This window comes from Plectropomus leopardus, chromosome 10 (genome assembly GCF_026936395.1).
Source record: "Plectropomus leopardus strain MGB_pleo_1.0 chromosome 10, ASM2693639v1, whole genome shotgun sequence".
In the NCBI taxonomy this organism is placed as follows: domain Eukaryota; kingdom Metazoa; phylum Chordata; class Actinopteri; order Perciformes; family Serranidae; genus Plectropomus; species Plectropomus leopardus.
The window spans coordinates 14,453,697-14,472,242 of NC_142185.1; the positions used below are offsets into that span (position 1 = coordinate 14,453,697).

General features: G+C 39.4%; 2 protein-coding genes and 1 long non-coding RNA gene across 4 annotated transcripts; 1 reads left to right on the forward strand and 2 right to left on the reverse strand.

Moving 5' to 3' along the window:
• Positions 1–2,806: 2,806 nt before the first annotated feature.
• On the reverse strand, positions 2,807–5,924 carry c10h3orf38 (chromosome 10 C3orf38 homolog). 2 transcript variants are annotated; one of them, XM_088083101.1, is made up of 4 exons: positions 5,781–5,924; positions 4,730–4,905; positions 4,312–4,538; positions 2,807–4,046 (listed from the first exon to the last, which is right to left on the reverse strand). In XM_088083101.1, exons 2-4 carry the CDS (start codon positions 4,898–4,900, stop codon positions 3,683–3,685), a joined length of 762 nt encoding a protein of 253 aa, XP_087939227.1. In that variant the 5' UTR covers positions 4,901–4,905; positions 5,781–5,924; the 3' UTR covers positions 2,807–3,682. The 2 variants fall into 2 exon arrangements, with proteins under 2 accessions (XP_087939227.1, XP_042369831.1); XM_042513897.2 differs by having other exon boundaries at positions 5,602–5,825.
• A 541-nt stretch (positions 5,925–6,465) lies between these two features.
• On the forward strand, positions 6,466–18,523 carry LOC121949272 (uncharacterized). The gene is made up of 12 exons (XM_042494917.2): positions 6,466–6,599; positions 6,681–6,750; positions 8,478–8,714; positions 10,094–10,211; positions 11,569–11,721; positions 11,854–12,039; positions 13,407–13,480; positions 14,039–14,236; positions 14,664–14,801; positions 14,911–15,000; positions 15,115–15,258; positions 15,791–18,523. The coding sequence occupies exons 3-12, from the start codon at positions 8,478–8,480 to the stop codon at positions 15,917–15,919; spliced, it is 1,467 nt and encodes a 488-aa protein (XP_042350851.1). The 5' UTR covers positions 6,466–6,599; positions 6,681–6,750; the 3' UTR covers positions 15,920–18,523.
• Positions 9,480–10,082, reverse strand: LOC148188492 (uncharacterized). The gene is made up of 2 exons (XR_015777618.1): positions 9,696–10,082; positions 9,480–9,561 (listed from the first exon to the last, which is right to left on the reverse strand). It is a non-coding gene; the product is annotated as an uncharacterized LOC148188492 (long non-coding RNA).
• Positions 18,524–18,546: the final 23 nt, after the last annotated feature.

Here is an 18,546-nt window from a genome sequence, read left to right on the forward strand (position 1 = left end):
CCTGGGTGTCCCTGGGCCCCACTTTAAGAATTACTGCTGTAGACATAAAAAAAATACACATTGGCATTAATGGATCTGTAAAGCCATCAGATTGTCAGAGGGTGAAAAATGGCTGCAGCATGAAGCGTTTAATAAGGTAATCTCTGAAAAGCTAATAAGGCTGTTTCTAAGAGCAAACCTACCATCCAATCAGTCCCAATCAAAGTAAGAGATGGAAAAAAATGGATTGACAATTAAAGCAGCAGTCTCCGTGGTTCACCACCCATAAGCTATTTTCAAAGAGCCATGGATCCAAGTTTTAGCATGTTTCTTTATGAGAAACACACTTCCCTATTAGAGGAGGGGGGACAAAAAAAAGGAAAAACTCTCAGAGTCCAAGCCCTCACCAGACGCCACTGCAGCGGTATTTTTGAACCCGTGCGTCAGAGCTGCGCCCGTGGCCAAACCGCTTATTAAATCTCAGAGCAGCCAAGTGCCATAAAGACAGAAGGCCAGCAGCTTGTTATTATTCTTTCTGAGAGGTGAACAGGCTGAGATCAATGGCTGCAGTGGTTTCCCCTCACCACAACTATGGCCCAGTAAAGCACAAAGGGCCGTGCGGCTCCGACCCTTACAGTCACAGATATTAACTATTCCAGGGGCCTTTGAAAACAGCTGCCAAGAATAATTTCCCACATGTAACATTTCCCACCAAAGCCACAGAGTCATACTGGTATATTCCATGCCCCACCAGGATCTGTGTGTGCCCTGACGAGGATGACAGAGTAGAATCAATGAAAAAACAGATTTATTTCATGAACATGGAGTCAATTTGAAGCTCATGAAATGCATTGTAGATTAATTGTTTCATTTTGTTCAATTAATGGGGCGTACACCATGAAGCATGTCAGGGAAAACGCTGCATTGTGCAGCTATAATGTGGCTAAAAATACCAGTTTGGGACTGTTTGTTATTTAGGAGAGGGGAGGTGGTGGTAGAAAAAGGGGCAGGCCTGTCAAATCATTTTTAAGCACTGGGGAGGGACTCATGTTTTTTTTCTTTTGGCTAAGGGGAGCAGCATATATCTTTAAATGGCTGTATACTGTATTTCTTTTAACAGCATGTTTTCTCTAAAAATCGCCAAAATTACACCATTTATCCAGGCCAGAAACTGTAAAAACAAAAATTATTGTTGGACTAAAACAAAAAATAATTAAATAAAAACGATAAAATAAAAAAGAATAAATATATATATATATAATAATCTTATTATTAAAAAAAATAGCAAAATAACAAAATCTGAACTTCAAATAGTAACATTTCATCAAAATCACAATATTCCACATCTCATTGAAAATTTTGCTCCCCCCCAAAAAAGTTTGCACTTTCTTACTAGCATGCATGACAAGAGTGAAAAACCAAGGTATTTGGCAACTCCAGTATGTCATCTTCATCTTCAATATTTGTAGCACTGGGAAAAACAAAAAACAAGCAAACAAAACAAAAAAAAAGCAAAAAAAAAGTCACACCTCACCCACCCCCTTCCTCCGATAAATACAGAACAGTCCCTTTGCGAGTCAGGAATAGCTGCTATGGGGATAAATCCTGTATTTGTCTTTAAGCTGATGGAGTCGTTACAGTACACTGAGGTCATGTGTTAATAATAAAGACGCTAGATGCTCTCCTGCTTTCTGACTTTTTCCCCTCACCACCCTGATCTGTCTGACATTTGTCCTGTACGAGGCTGAACCTCTGAACTGCTCACGGCCCGCAGTGAGGACAGATGCGCTAGTGTCTTAACTTGTGACAGCAAAATGCAAAATTTAAGCTGTGTCAAGACAGGCTAGACCCATGCATCTGTATGTAATATGCCATTTTGGCCCGGAAAGAATAAAATGTCAAATATGATGGAGGTTTCCTTCCTGACCATCACAAGTGCATTTGTTTACTTTTATATCAGATGTCAAACCACTCAGAAAAAAACATTCCAGAGTGGTGTGGGCGGCTTTCAGGCTGTCATGACATCTGCAATCCAGCCCGCCTAGAGAGCATTGGATACTCGCACAGAATATTAGCTTTGTGGAGCCAGTGACAGAGCTGCCAGGTTATAGTATGTCCACAACCTACACATATATGTGCCCTCTACTGGCACGTGAGGTGTGGAAGTCACACAACATAAACATGAATGTGACAGAAATGCACTCATATATTCTGAAAATCAGACATCAAGATCTCTCTTTGCAATGAAATATGGATATCCACATTAAGCAATACGTCTGAATGAAAAGCTTGGAGGAAGGGCTCTGTTCATCTCGACTTTGGTAAATGTGATCATGGTGATTTTTTTAGGGCCAGTTGACACTAAGCTCTGAGCCATGGGACCGCACAGCATCTGGCCTCCGTATGAACAAGCAAAGTAATTCAATGTAATCCTTGTTCTGTTTTGGTTGAGGCTGAATGAGACTTTCATCCATCAGGCAAAATTTATGCCAAATTACACTGTGCCCCAGGATGAATACAACACACAGAAAACAAACAAGCTCTTTAACAACTCGGCTGTCGTTCTCCCTGCAGCTGTGCACTACGCTACAAAAATGCAAAATGTTTTTAAGATTGATACGCTACTCTGCACTGCTTACAGGACAATTTACTGGACATTCATGGAGCAATAGCTCGCCCAAAGTAAGGGTAACTCCAATACAACGCATTATCAATGAAACATTGCAAAACTGTTTGTGCAGCTGAGATCGATAAAATGGAAAATATAGAAAGCAGTTAATCACTGAATGTAGTTCATCGGGAGCTAATAATTTTACAGACAAGTGTGTATTACATTGCACAGGTTTGAGCTCTTTTAATGCAGATAAATGTTTAACCCCACAGAATAGAATGTATGACCTGGTATAGAAAGACAATGGTTACAGCTCCAGCCATTAGCACCACACTTTAGGGCAGGCCAGCACCCTCGATGCCATGTGGCCGACAAGCTCAGCACGTCTGTTTGCTGCCCTGATATTGGACACTGATGTACCCACATAAGACATTTGCATGATTACGCTCACTTTGTAATGTTACTGTCAGTTAACATTAGCACTGTAAACATTATGGGCTGGCTTTCATTATATGAAAGCAAAGCAATCTTAGAATATACACAAAATCAGTTTTGACTTTGTATTATCCTACAAACACATAATATTTATTATGTTTCTAGCATACTTGCCATTGTAGAGCAAAATTGTACACAAATGTGATAAAATCCTTTATATTTAATATGATACATATTTACAAGAGCACATCCATGCCTGTATTTACATTTTATCTTAAGGCACAGGATAACAGATCAAAACTTTTTTTGCATCAACATACAGTATGTTTGATAGAAATGTTCCCACACCAAGAAGAAGAAGAGACTTCCATTTTTTTGGAAAGCAAAAAACAATAAGGGAACCTTTTCTCAAGCTTTGTTGTAATGTTATATCGATGATGTATCTACCAAGTAGATTTTAAAGCAACAGTGTCCACCACCTGTACAGTTCAGACATGACTGCTGAACTGTACATAAGTTAAAAGACAGGTTTGTAGTGGTAAAGTTGCCAGTTCTGTTCTCTGGGTAAACAGGTTTGGGCAAGTTAGATCTGTAAAGAGAAAGCATGCACGCAGTGAAAAAAAAACCTGGATAAATAATAATAAGGAAAGAGTGTCATCAGCTGCAGAGAAGCTGCAATTCAGAGGAGTTGTAACTCAAGGCAGGTGCCACCACCTCTGTCCCACCCAGGGCATCCTGCCCTCTGATCTTCAGGTTGACACACTTGATCTTCCAACTGTTGTTCTCCTCGGGGGAGCGAATGAGGCCAAATATTTGCTCAAAGATACCCAAACAGGTTCCGTCTCTGTGGATGGTCCCAGCTACTGCCACCAGTACCAGGCCGTGGGGGGAGGCCAGCGTCCTGAGGCCATGAGGCTCCAGGTTGGGGCTGAGGAGGAGGCGCTCTTCCTTGGTCAAGGCCAGGAGACGGAGGCTAACCAGTTCAGCACCAAGGAACTCCTCCATCTGTTGACTGCCAGCTCTGAGAAAGAGACACAGATCTGTCATCACAGTTCAGTGTTTGGTTATTTTAACCAAGTTAATTGTAAAAACTGTAAAATACAGCTCAAATTCAAGCCCATATTTGTACATTTTTTTGTGCTTTTTACATTTTTCCAGTAATTCTGATGTTTGCAGAAAAACAGGCAATTGGTGCAGCTAAGTCCTGTCCAACATACACAACTCTAACAAACCACACAACACCAGTATCTTAATTTAAATTCCTTTGCTGTTTATGACATGCTTACATTGAAAGGAGGCGTAGTTTCACATCTGGCCAGAAGTGTTGTGGTCCCCAGTCCTGTGGCGACTGGTCCGGCGAGGGGTTCTGACTATTTAAGAGCTGGAAGAACCACTGGCAGAACTGCTGGCCAAGGACCTGTGGGTCAAATCCCACCTCAGCCTTCACATCTGTGGACACAGTTTGTGTGGACGGTCTCTGTCTGGTCTCAGCCGTCTCTCTATCATACACAACCTTAAAAAAAATAAGATGTTATTGGTCTATTCAAACACACTGCCAGGTTGTGCCTAGATTACTTTTTAGTACACATGCTTCCAACTGCTAATTATTGACACTGTTACTTAATATCAACGTCTTAACAAAATTTAAACTCAATATATTCAATCATGTCAACACATCAGAAATGGCAGACCTGTCTGTCCTACCTTTCCAGAGGACCAAAGCTCCAGTGTCCTTTTCACCAGCTGGTGTTTCTCGCTGTTCGGGGACATCGCCACACCTTCTTTGGCTAGGTATTTGAATATGATGTCGCGATAAACCTTCTTCCTTTTCAGGAGCTCCTCAGCATTTTTTGTGAAGGAGAGAATTGTTTCCATGGCCTCTATGTGAGCAGATAAAAATAAAGTGCAAGAAAAAATGATGATTTTATTACCTAAACATAATATCCTGAATATTCCAGACGTGAAATAGCATCAGTAATGCCAGTTTTGGTGTCCCTATTGTCAGCTCATATCAGAATCCTTTTTGAAAAGGCAATTAATCTTTTCTTTATTGGTAAACTAAAGCAACAAGTATCCAGGAGTGGAAGAAGTGCCAAGATATTTTACTTATGCACACCTCAAAGTCGTACTCAAGTAAAAGTACTAAGTTACATTCCATCACTGCCGGTATGTTAGCTCGTTAATGAGGCACTGACCACAAGCAGCGCAGCCTTAGCGAACTTAACAGCTTCACTTTCTTAAAACTTCATCGTTACAGACTTTTACAGGTTCCTTGGTTATAGTTCACGCCAACCATGTATGTTTTTGGTGGGACAAAACGTAACGGAGGTTTTAACAACCGCTCCTACGGACTGTTGTTGTGTGAAACTCAAATGTTTGACATGAATTTAAGTCTGTTGACATATGAAAAATGCGTTACCACTCAACAATTCACAAAACTTAAAGATTTTTAAGGGAGTCTGTTACTGGGCCACAAATTTCAGTGATACAAAATGAACTGTAGCAGTTAATTAACGCTAACGAGCAACATCCTCGCTTACTAGCTTCTTGCTATCTGGCACAGAATGACAGCCTACCTGTCACATTTTCCACAGCTATCATCTTATTCGTGACTGTGTCACTAAGTGAGAGTAGGTCGCTTTTCGATAACAACTTCAGTAAGTTTCTACATCCAGCGCGCTCTGTTTCTGACAGTCCAGACATCTTTGACACCGCAAAACAATAAGCTCCACTTCGGCGTCCATTCGTGTCCTACCAGAAATTTGTCCGTACAGGAACAGGATGACGTAAAGAAGGGTTCCCAGCAGAACCACGGTACATACTGCCGTATCCAGCAGCTGCGTTTAAAGGCTGTGGGAATTATTGGGGTTTTAGGTTGAAATACACATGAACAGCCCCAAATTATTAGTCTGTAACTTCTCTTATTATTGTTGCTGTTGTTGTGGCGGTGCCATGGTAAAATCTAATGAGTCCAGACCGTCTGTGTGTCTATGTCTGTCTGTTTATCTAGTCATTTTATTTTACTAAAGTCTATGTGCTTTTATATACATTTTATTTGTTATTACTTGGCAAAGTCCCCCTTGTATAAAAGAGATATTAGGTCTCAACAGGACAAACTTGGTTAAATATAGGTTAAAATAAATACATACACAAATGAAATGATAGTAGTAGTCGTAGTAGTAATAATAATAATAATAATAATAATAATAATAATAATAATGATAACCAGGGCTGGGTTTGCTCAAAATGTATAAAAATAGTTGACACAGTGCGTCACTTAATCTGCTGTGCCTTTTAGGATGCACTGGTCAGATGATAATTCCAATAATAACAATATTATAAAAAAAGAATATATTCCAAAAAAGAATACAATTTTACTGAGGAAATAATGTGCTGTGGTTCCGGTTTATAATGGTTATAAGGATTATGAGTGTTACGATTAACACTCAGGCGCGCTAGACTTTTAAGTTTACGTGGAGCTCCTGAAGGTAACATACGACAAGATAGCTAGCTTAACTGAAGCAGCTAATATCGGTTAGCCTGCGCAGTGAAGATGTCCTGCCAATGCAGCTGGGTAATTTACCTGCAAGATAAACGACCTCTCAGCTGGCGTTATACACAACAAATGTATTGACTGATATGCTTTAATTAACAGGACTAAGGGGAGAAGCTGTGCAATTTCAAATTGTACTGCAGAATTAAGCAGAGGAGTCAGTCGCTGAAAGGTAAAGCTCCCTTATTATCATTTGCTAATAAATCTACATTAGCTCGTTAACGCCAGTCTGTGGTTAAGCTTGTAACGTATACGGCTAAACCAACGTTAAGTAGTGTTACTCGTGTCACTAGACGATTTGTGTAATTATTTAGTTATTGTTGATAGTTTGGTCTGTTACATTGCTGTTCAGTTATTGAAAGACACACATCCTCTGCCGAACTCCATTAAAAACTTTTGGAATTTAAAATAACGTTAGCTTTGCTTGTTTTTTTTTTTTTTTACATTTGACGCCCATTAAAATAGTTTTTGTTCCAAGAGTGTAATTCCTACTCTACAATTCGGCATTAAAATAACCATATTTACTGTTTGCTTTATATGCAGTCACCCTACATCGACATTTGGAAGACGTTATTACCCTATTACAATCACACACAACCCACTTACAGGTTAATGTTGTTATCGAAGTGCATGTGGAAAACAGCAATAAACTAAGATTTACACTGCACAGGAACTTTGTGTATGTGAATTGTAAGGTCCCACTTCCATGTTTAATATGTAACTGCACTAACTTCTTCAGTGAGGTAGGCAAACATGTTGAGAAACCCGGATAGAAACGACCTTGGCCTAGTTTCTCAAACGCCACAATGAGGCTGTTTGATTTAGTACTTGATTAGCTACACTGATAGACTGCAAGCTTAAAGCTGTGTCACAAAAAAGGGGAACTTTGCCATTGGCCAACTTCATACAAAATCTTTTGCTAACATCTCACATAGCTAAAATGCACACCACATTGGCCTACAAAATGTTTAGAAATGAGCACAGAAGAAATTGCAAAAAAAAAAAAATAATAAAGTTAAGCAAAAAGAGTTCAACTTCTCATAAACACCTTTCCTGACTGTGAGATTGTTTATTTAATCCCCCGACTGGCCAGGACAATACCACTTTAAACTACAATTAAATATAATAAAGGAAAATTCACAAGAATTTGTTTTCTTCAGTATTGTGCAAAAGCAGTTGGAGAACTGTTTCAAAATAAACAACTCTTGCGCATACTGGAACCGGTTAATCTCAAACAATTTCACCATTGTGTGTGTAGCAGAGAGAAAACAGTTCCTCTTTCAGGTAGCAATAAGACAGACATGTAGGAATGTGCCAGACATCATCAGATCAAGTTAGAAAAATCTCAAATTTTTTTAAACTCAGATTTTTTTTACACTATCAAATATCTCCTCTAAAGGTAAAAGAATAAATATTTCCATGTCTGTTTATAAAAGTAGTGTTGAATATATGCATATAAACTTATGTATGCATGCATTAATATACATATATAGTATGCAATTATATGTCGACACATATACAGAGAAAAGCTTAAACTCTCTCAAGGAGATCAACATATTTTGCAAAACTGAAACATGTAAAACCACTCAGAAACCCAGAAAAAGGTGGTAGCTTAAGGCTTCAGTTTAAAAGGTGTGTCCACTATGGTTCACATTAAAACAGGAACTTAACATAGTTAAAGATGTGTTGGATAAAGAAAATACTGTGTAATCCACACTTCCACACTTGCTTAGTAACCAAAAGCAGAAAGAGGAACATTAGGGCTGAACTGTTTGTGTGAAAATTTGCACATATGTAAAGCATGATGCTGATAGAAAAAAACATGGAGCTCAGACAGTTTTCTGTGGTTAACTAAAGCTTAAAACTCTTTTTTCTCTTTTCTGTCCATTATTGCTGCAGATGGAGGTTGAGAGCAGTGCTCTGGGCCGAGTAACCGTTTACTCCATCCAGGGCTGCCCACACTGTGTGCAGGCTAAAGCCACCCTGGGGCGTTTGGGAGTACCAGTATGTGATGTGGATGTGGGACGGCATCCAGAGCTAAGAGCCAGGGTGAAGGAGCTAACAGGACGCACCTCAGTCCCCCAGATCTTCTTTAACAACATTCATGTTGGGGGCAATGATGACTTACAGAAATTGGTGAGAACAAGACGAAACCAGTGAACTGGGTTGTATGGGGTATTTATTCACAAGTATATTACATATAGTAGATATGAGTTGGCGGGCCCCCTGTTTGGACTAACCGGCTAGAGTCGGACATTGAAGCTGAACAATTAACTGCTGTTTATGGGGTCAGCAGCAAAACATTTGCCAGCTGAGAAAAGTTACAAAAAAAGTTGGAACATGAAGGTGTAATATGGCTTTCTTCAAAGCCAAACTCCATTAAGAAAAACTCATTTTAGCTTGCTGTACACAGGAGCTGCTGGTCTACCAGGCCAAAATCAGTTATTTGGTTAGTGGTATTGTCTGACTTTGGCATTTAAAAAGTTAGTTTGGATTCCCCAAAAACCCCACAATCTAACTCATCGAAGCAGCGATAGAGCAGCAAGTCCTGTGCTCAGCAAGCTAAAATGTCTGGTTTTCTAAATAGAGTCTGGTGGCTTGGACAAGAACACAAGGGAAATAAGTCCATCATTGCTTTGTGTCTTGAAGTGCTGTCTGACTGAAAGGCGATGCAGTGAAAACACTCTAAATACAGCATCCATATAAGCTGATATAATTTAGGTGGGACCTCTCTTAAGTGGCTGAGATTTGTTTTGCCACTGACCCCTGAACAGTAGTACATGGCTTAGCTTTCGTGTCAGACTCCAGCCTGCTTCTCCAAACTGGAGTTGTTAAAGAGGAGGAGGTTCAGAAGGAGACGTTATGATCATCGGTCAGAATGCATCAGCCAAGAGAACTTAATTTTCCACACAAAAGATTTATTATTCCAAACTTAAGAAATATCAACATAAAGGGGTGAGCAAACACATGGGGTGTAGTAAGTCTGAAAGTAAAAAACAAATACAAAAATTAGAATTTAAGTCAAATAAAATGTCCATCTCAGTAAGGATAAATAATGTCTTAAACTAATCATGCACAGGAAATCCTAAAGAGAAAAGATGAGAAATATTTGCTCACCAGCACTGCTGCTGTCCCATGTGATGATCAGGAAAGAGTGAGTGAAGGGTTTGCAGGGTGAGACTGAGTGAACAGGTGAACTCAATCAGGTAAATCAGCAGTGAGCCAAGAGAGAAAGGAACCAATCAGTGCTGAGGAAAGGTGGGGAAAGGAACAAGGGTAAGTGAGGAAAATAAGTGTCATAATGATGGAATCTTTACTACAGGTGGTGTCCCCACTGACATCTGCTGTATCAAATACACTGACTAGATACGTGTCCAACACAACCCCACTTCAAAAATCCATCTCTTTAATATAATCTGTATTTTTTTTTCAACAGTGTCAAAAACCCTAATTGCATCTGCTATTATTCAGATTGTGTGCAAACTTGTGTTTTTTGTTCTGTTGCACTCTCTCAGGCTCCTGAGGAGCTTCAGAGGTTGGTGAATCTAGTCAAGAGAGAGCCTCTTCCAGCAGACGCCCCACCTCTACCAGAGGAGAACCAACCAGAGGACACGACTGGGGAGAGTGATGGAGGTGAGGGATTTAATACTCCAAAAAAGTATTTTTTGCTTTTTTTAGGTCGCTTTTTTTTATCTTCACATGTGGGAACAGCCAATTGTATCACCAGTGAGAAATGTGGTGCAGAAAAAGACTGCTGTGACCGTCCTTAATTTGTTCTTAATGTGCAGTTCATGATGTGTTTGTACTGTATTCTCTGTCACTGGATTAACTGCTAAATGTTGAACGATTAATTTGGAAACTAGACCACTTTCATATTGGTTTATTCTGCTTAAAAATAGATAATGAACTGAACCAAACTGAGGGGAAAACTTCTGTAATGTGAGACACTGACTGTTTACAACTTGTGCTGGTATATACAGACATGACGGTGTGCTTGTGTAACAGCAGGTGTGTGTGTGTGTGTGTGTGTGTGTCTCTGTATGTGTGTGCTCAACTCCTGTCACTATTGCCAACAGACAGTTGAGACAGGAAACTTGATACTCTGGATGAGCCCAGCAGCACCAGGCTGCCCCACAGGACCTCATTATATGGGATTATTAAGCTCCCTACTGTGTAAACAAAGACTATTCAAAGTGGTGCTTACACAGCCTTTTTGAGAGAAATATTTTAATGCAGTGTTGCCTACAAATACAGAGTTTATTCCTTCATATTTATTATATTTTGTTAAATCCTTCATTTCATTAGTCATTGCCCCCTGAGTGATCTTAATTATAACTTATCTGATGCTGCTTTGGAAGTTGTTTCTGCAACACTGTCTAGCTGCGGCTGCTATGAGGTGCATAAAGGTCACTGTGCAGCCCAACATTAATGTGGTGCAAATAACCCCTCAAAATGATCAGTCTGAATGATCCTCTCAGAATCATTGCTGCTTTGTCTGGATTTTGGATGTAAATAAATGCACTCACTAAGGATTCTGCCTTTTGAACAACATTTATATTAATGTTGACATCCCTTAAACATGTTATATGTTAAAGTGGAACAGAAAATTAATGTTATTTTCAGCTCATTTGTGTTCATGAATAATCAGTTTGAGAAGGAGTTTTCTCCATCATACCTGTCAGGTTCTGTTCTTCCTGCGTGCAGAAAATTGTTTTTTTTTTTGAATATTTTTATGGACTTAAAAAACTATATATCTGACAGATATGCCACCTTTATCTTTAAGCGAAACTGTCCTGGCCTGTTGATTTGGTCCCTCTTTCTTAGAAACGTAAATCTTAATCTTAGTCCAGGTGCTTCCTTTTCTACTGACCCGGCATTTTTTTTGCACACATTCTGGACTGCAGATATATTTTTTCCACACACTTGTATGAACATGTGTATTTTTTGTGTGTTTGTACATGTGTGGCTTGGCATGTTTCTGCCCTCAAAGAGTTTATGTGTGAGAGGGATGAGTTGGCGGACCTAGTAGAAGACCTCAAACATGGCAGTGTGATTGGCAGTCATAGGAGGGGGCTGACACTATACAAAAAGAGCTTCTCGGGTGATCAACTGGTTGACTGGCTGCAGAAGGAGAAGGGCATGGGTAAGTAAGGCTGTGGGCCTGCAGTAAAACAGGCCCTCAGTGTCAGTTTGATTACGTCGACTTTAATAGATCAACCTGGAAAGTCATTGAACTCATCTGTGCACTCCTGACTTTGGCCGTGTGTGTTGCTAGCCAGGGCTGAGGCCTGTAATACTGGCCAAGCATTGTTGCAGAAGAAGTACATGGTCAGTGTGCGTGGCTGTGGGCAGCAGGATGGCAGTTTTGAAGAGGGGAAAGACACACTGTACAGGCTGCTGGAGGATGACCCTCATTCAGCCCTCAACACAGGACAGACGGCAGCTTGCAGTCCCATCCCGGGTAGGTCAGGACCGGATCAGGCTTTGGGGCACACACACACATCGCATTCAAGGTTCACGCTGACTGTTGTCCTTTGATGCTCTCTAACTCCCGATCGTTTCTCTGCTTCTGGCTTGGGTTCGCTGGGGTTTGTGTATATTTTGTCGGTGAGCTTTGTGGTGGGAAGAGCTGAAGTAGGGCTTAATGATGTATCTGATTTATGGTCTTTCATAAAAAATGTATATCATTCCATCAGTGACTTCCACCTCCGGTATGATTGCTGTGATGCAGTATAAAAGTCTGTGCTTGACCTTGGAAATACCTTAAATTGACTGCAGTGTGTCTGATAATATATTGTATAAGAAATCTTTTAGTAAATCCAGTCCTATGACTCTGTTCTTAAATGATTCAGTATCCTGAAAACTTGATTCTGATAGCAACTGAAGGAAAAATTAAGAATAGGCCTGAAAATATCAATATATGTCATTGAAGCCCTATTTCAAAACCATGTTGGCTTTTCTGCAGGTTTGGTGACATCTTATGGCAGATTAATATTTGTTAATTTCTTCTCAAAGGTTTCTTGTTGGTGGTGGTAAGACATATTGCCTGGCTCTGCGATGCATTTATACCTGACTGTTGCGTACCTCTAGAGGCTAACTAACAAGCTAATCCTTGCTGTACAAGACAGGGGTGATTACAATCACTGCTTTTGCAAATGTTGGCGTCATTATCTTGGCTGTTTTTGCTCCTGGATTTATCTTCAATGCTCTATTTTCTCACAGGTACTGTTTTCTAATAAAAATATAATTTTTACAACAAGATTAGCCTGATCTTTATGCTGTTTGTTGGTTTATTTTTTTCCATGGGGTTATTTCACAGCTTCTTTTGATACACTATACAACTATGTTATAGTCCATGTCATTGCTGTTATGTTGCTAGGGCAACAGCTGTGGTCTCTACTCTGAGGAAACTATAAAAGAAGTGACAGTGACAGCATTTGACTTTTGCACTGAAGCCAAAGTTTGGTGCCACTTATACAGAGGTTAATGGGTCGGGCACAGAAAAATCACACCAAAACCCATCAATTTGTGTTGTATTACCTTTGACCAAAAAATCCTTCCACAAAATTAAAAAAACACACTATACCAACTTTTCCTTATTATCGGTCTCCAAAGAGATCATGGCTCTGTGAATCAGCTACATGTAACTTAATTCAAGCCCCTGTTTGCTCCAAGCTTCATGAAACGTGACCAGACATCCAATAATTGCCAAGCTGCTTGGGCTTTGCTAACACTTGATATTCAGATATTGGTTTGATTCATCCCAACAGGGAACGCTTTTATCAAACATTAACCATCTTTCTCTCTCTCTGTCCGTCTCTCTTTTAGCTGCTGAGCTCTCTTTGCTTCTACGGGAGCTGATTCTGGAACTGTTCTCCGAGCATCTCTCTGCTGATGGAAAGGTATTGTCCTGTTAACGTGGGCACTCTGACGCAGAGTCTTATTCATCCCTCTGTTGTTAACAGCAAAGGTCTGATTTTTGGCTTACACTGCATAGGCTTACCTTGTGTGCTTTAGTCTTGAGGCCTTTTATGAGACTTGTATGTTTTGAAATTTGGACCCCACGAAGATGTTCTTCAGGGCGTAGCTAATGGGGATCCTAACAAATCAAGAAGAAAAAATTCAAGAAAAATGAACATTAAACAGGAGTATAAACACAAACAAACATAAGACATAAATTAGAGAGAAACATTATTATGGCATGTGATATATGGATGTATGAGTATATGTATTTGTATGAAACTTAAGTAACTTACCTTAATGTAGTTTGCCGAAAAAATTACATGTCCCCAAACCCACTGCATCTTACAAATATGATGTTCCAGGATGATTTTTTTTAAAATTAGATTTTACTACTGTACTGTACCTACTGTTTATTTTAAAATGGCCCACAATCATGTGGTTACCCGTGCATGTTTGGAGAAAATGAGTACATGTGCTGAAGATTTTGTCCTTCACAGACTGTGGACTACAAGGGAATGTCTGTGAATCCTGCCTTTGAGCGTTACTGTGAGCTGGCCATTCAGCTGCAGAGGGTGGAGCTGCTTTCGCTGAGCCGGGAGGAGAAGCTGGCCTTCTTCATCAACATCTACAATGCCTTGGTCATCCATGGGTACCTACGCCTGGGGGCCCCTACCAACATGTGGCAAAGATACAGAGTAGGATCACACAGAGTCCCTTTAATAGAGTTTCCTCACAGGTTATCCTGGAACCCCTAAGCCCATTAATGGCAATTCCTGTTATCTTATGAACAGATGTTAGGCCTTCTCAGAAAAGGGATCTTTTCAAAAATGATTTAAGTATGTTTGGAAATACTTGTGCTACAAAAAGTATGTGAAGAAAACAATAAATGCTTTGCTGATAGTTGTATATTGAAGTCGAGGACACCTGTTTTTGGTGCTGATTTACGCTAATTAAACATACATTATTATTCATCCAGATGTAAATTTAAAGATAAAACATGCATAATAAGGAGCATCAGTGGTTATGTTATTTTAGCTTGTTCTTGTAATTCCTTTTTTTTGGTTTTGGAGCAGGAATGGATGACATAACATTAAAAATAGTCATTTCTTGTCTCATTTATAGTTCTTCAACTATGTGAGCTACCTGATTGGAGGAGAAGTGTTTACATTACAGGACATTGAGAATGGCGTTCTGAGAGGGAACCGAAAAGGTGTCGCACAGCTTCTGAGGCCCTTCTCCAAAACAGACCCGCGACTACAAGTATTTGGACACTGTTAAATCCCAGCTGAACATTTCACTGAGCCAACAACGCCATTATGTAGAGTCACCCATGCACTGTTGAATTTTGTTTTTTCCTGTTGTCCACTAGGTGGCCCTCCCAGATGCAGAGCCCCTCATTCACTTTGCCTTGAACTGTGGCGCAAAGGGCTGCCCTCCTATTAAAACATACACTCCACAGGTAAGCGGATTTCAAAAACACATATGCGCGTAGGGTATCTACATCACACACGATCTGGTAAATAGTAAATCTTAAATGTTCTGACATCAATTCTGAACCACTCAACTTTACCAGGACATTGACAGCCAGCTCCGCACAGCAGCTGAGGCCTTCCTGGAGAACGACGATGCCTGTATGGTGGATTCTGGGAAAAGAGAAGTGCGACTCAGTCAGATATTCAAATGGTACAAAGCTGACTTTGGAGGAACAGATGAAAAGGTAGTTTTAACTCCCAAATACCAACCTTGCCATTTAATTCAAAGACACAATAGCAGTGGTAAAAGCAGTCTTCAAATATTTACTTAAGTAAAAGTAGCAGTATTTTGGTGTTAAAATACTCAGTTACTGTAGAAGTACTGCATTCAAGGTCTGTTATACTGTAAATACTAGTACCTATTTAAGAATCCCATATATTATGTTACAGGATTATAATTAGCTATACATTAATGTGTGCATCACTTTAATGTTGCAGTTAGTAAATGTGGGGCTTAACCTTTTATCCTTGTATTAATAATTTAAATCTGCAAAGTAAGTAGTTACAAAAGCTGTCAACTAAATTCATTGGATTAAAAAGTACCATGTTTGCCTCCAAAATGATGACTTAGAAAGTATCATAAAATGAATGCCTAATTTCAAAGTACTTGATGAAATCTACTTCATGTCAGAATATAATACATAACATTACCTCAGTAGCCGTCAACCTAACCAGGAACCTGACTGTGTTATCTCTTCCACCTCATCTCTCTTGTAGCTGCTGAAGTGGGTGGTGGAGCACATGGGTGACTCTCCAAAGAAGACCAGCCTGCAGGGTGTCCTTTCTGCTGGGAAGACCAAAATCAGCTTCCTCCCATACGACTGGAGCACCAACAGCTCCCACTGAGCATGCGCACAAAAATGCATTCAAGTTAAGCTATACGTCTCTCTGCATCCTTCCACTTTCTACTGAGCTGTATCTACTTTAAAAAAAACAACAAAAAAAATCGAAGGTTAGTGATGATGATGTCCTTGCCAATGCAATCCACTGGTCCTCAACCATGCAAATGGTTTTTATGCAAAACAAACTTTAAATCCAAGTGGTGAGAGGGGCGCATTTGCATTGTACCACTGATTCATACTTCTCTTGTAAGCTTATCCTGGCTCTAAGGTCTGACTGTAAGCTCCCGCACCTTGTGTTTGGATGTCGTTTACTCTGAATGAGTTGTACATTCGAGCTTTTTTTTGGTTTGAAGTAACAACAGAGAGCCTATTTTGGAAATCAAGTTGCACACAGAAACTTTTCACATAACGAGAAGCACGTTAAGCCTGTCATTGACTTCTGTCATTAATGTCCTGTGAAAAATCACAAACATTTCAAAAATATTTTTAAGTAAAATAAAATGGAGAAAGTTAACCAAAAGTATACTGTATAATAGTAATAATAATAAGGATTATCGATATGGCTTCCATGCTTTCCAGTCCTACTCTTTAAACACCATATCAGCAACTCAGGAGTCATTGATTATCACAATATTGTCAGTCCAATGCAACACTAATATCTGGGGCATTTAATCAGAGCAGACAGAGATGATACAAACACACTGCCTTGACAAGCCATATTGAAACCCTTTGAACTTACAATGCAGATTCTCCGCAAAGCTAGTCCAGGTTTAACCTGCACATGTTAACAAGCTGATGTTGTTTTCTACAAGGAAAGAAAGTTAATAGCTGTTACAGTTTGGAACGCCGTGGACATTAAATACTTAAGCTATATATTTCTGGCTGCAAGATACCAGATGTTAGGCTTTAAAGAAATGTATGAGAATTTATTATCTTTTCTAAACCTCTATATGACGCAGATGTCAAGCTCTTTATCATTGGACAGACTAAATCTGGTTAGGTGCTGCTACTGTCACGAATCTTCCCAAACGATTGGCTCAGGCTGGACTGGAACTATAATGTGGTGCGGCGGTGAGGCCTGTATCCTCTCAAGTCCCCATTTTTGTGTAGGATGTAGTCCTTAAAAAATGTTGCTTGTTTAGGGTGATGGATGCAACATTCAGACTTTTGCATGTCTTGATTGGCTTTGATTTCTGCTCCCTGGTGGTATTTTGTTTCTTCTTTACGTCATTTGAACCCACATGATTGTTCACCCTTCTATTTGATCCAGGTCTTCCATTCAAAGTTGAAAAAGTGCTACTGCTGTGTTTTTAGCACAGTTATTTGGTAAAAGATGTAGTAATATTTTGAATTATTGAAATACTTATCAAAACCACATCCTTTAGGATGCACTCTGACACTTTGCATGCTTATTGCCGCCTTGTTGAGACATATTTGTACTTTTTTTCACAGAGAAAAATGTTGACCGTTGGTCAGTATGAACTTAATGGGCTGCTTATACAGCTATTTTCAGAGTGTCTATGGGAACTCAAAAAATAAATCTCAAATATTTTTCATAACCCAAATAAGTAGTCATAGTTAGATGTAGCAGTTTAAGTGCTGATTAGGGTTTGCAGGTTTATGGTGTGTTGTGTTTCTGCCTACAGATCTGAACGAGATCCTTTCTTTTTATTTTTCCAACATAGAAATTAAGATTCATTGGTTTACCATTTTACCTGGCCTTAAAAGTTTGTAAGATGTTTTTATTTTTTAACATAAATCAGTGTGATGGCCACACATTAATATAATTACTGTATATGATAATAAGGAGTGTGTGGCTCAGAAAAAAACTCTTTTTAAGGGCCGTTCTCTGTTTTACTATCTCAGGTCAAAGGAAAATGTGAGTGGAAACAATATTGAGTTGTTTGATGTCATCCTGTGTGATGCATGTCGCGTATAAGAATTTCAGCTCATTCTGCACAGTCCATATTTCATGCACATTACTATAACTGTCAGTTTTGTTGTCTTAAAGTTATAAGCAGCACCAAAGCATATGGTTAAATTAGCATGCGTTTTAACTGGAATGCATTTGCTGCATGAGATACTGGTAAACTCTTCAGTTTTGAATGCTAGCCTGTAGCAGGACTGCCTCTCTCACTGCTTTCTTTCTAGCCTGTAAGCTCAGCCGTAAGAAATAGTTGGACCTTCACACATATTCCCCATTAACAAATAACGCACCAGTTACACAATAAAATTGAAAAAGAATATGTGCAATAGATTTAAATGACCACTCAACAATAGACTGCACTTTTTCTGTGACTACATGCCTTTAGTGACAAGTGCACCATAGGCTAAACTGCACTTAACTCCATTACTGAGTGAATATTACAAAAGGGGAAGACACTTTATGGGCTAAATTGGACAGAAAAAAGGTTTTATGTATATTGATGATCCCTGAACTTCAAATTACCTCATGTATCAGGAGAATGTGATGCAAAAAGTTTTTTAAACAAGCAATTCTAATATAATCATTCTATTTTCCTCTTTCCTAGGGTTAGCAATAAAGCAATATGTTTATGAAAAGTAAATATGCAATGCTGAAGTAAAAAATAAAGTATATTAATGAGTTTGTCTGCTGTCTGTTTCACTGTA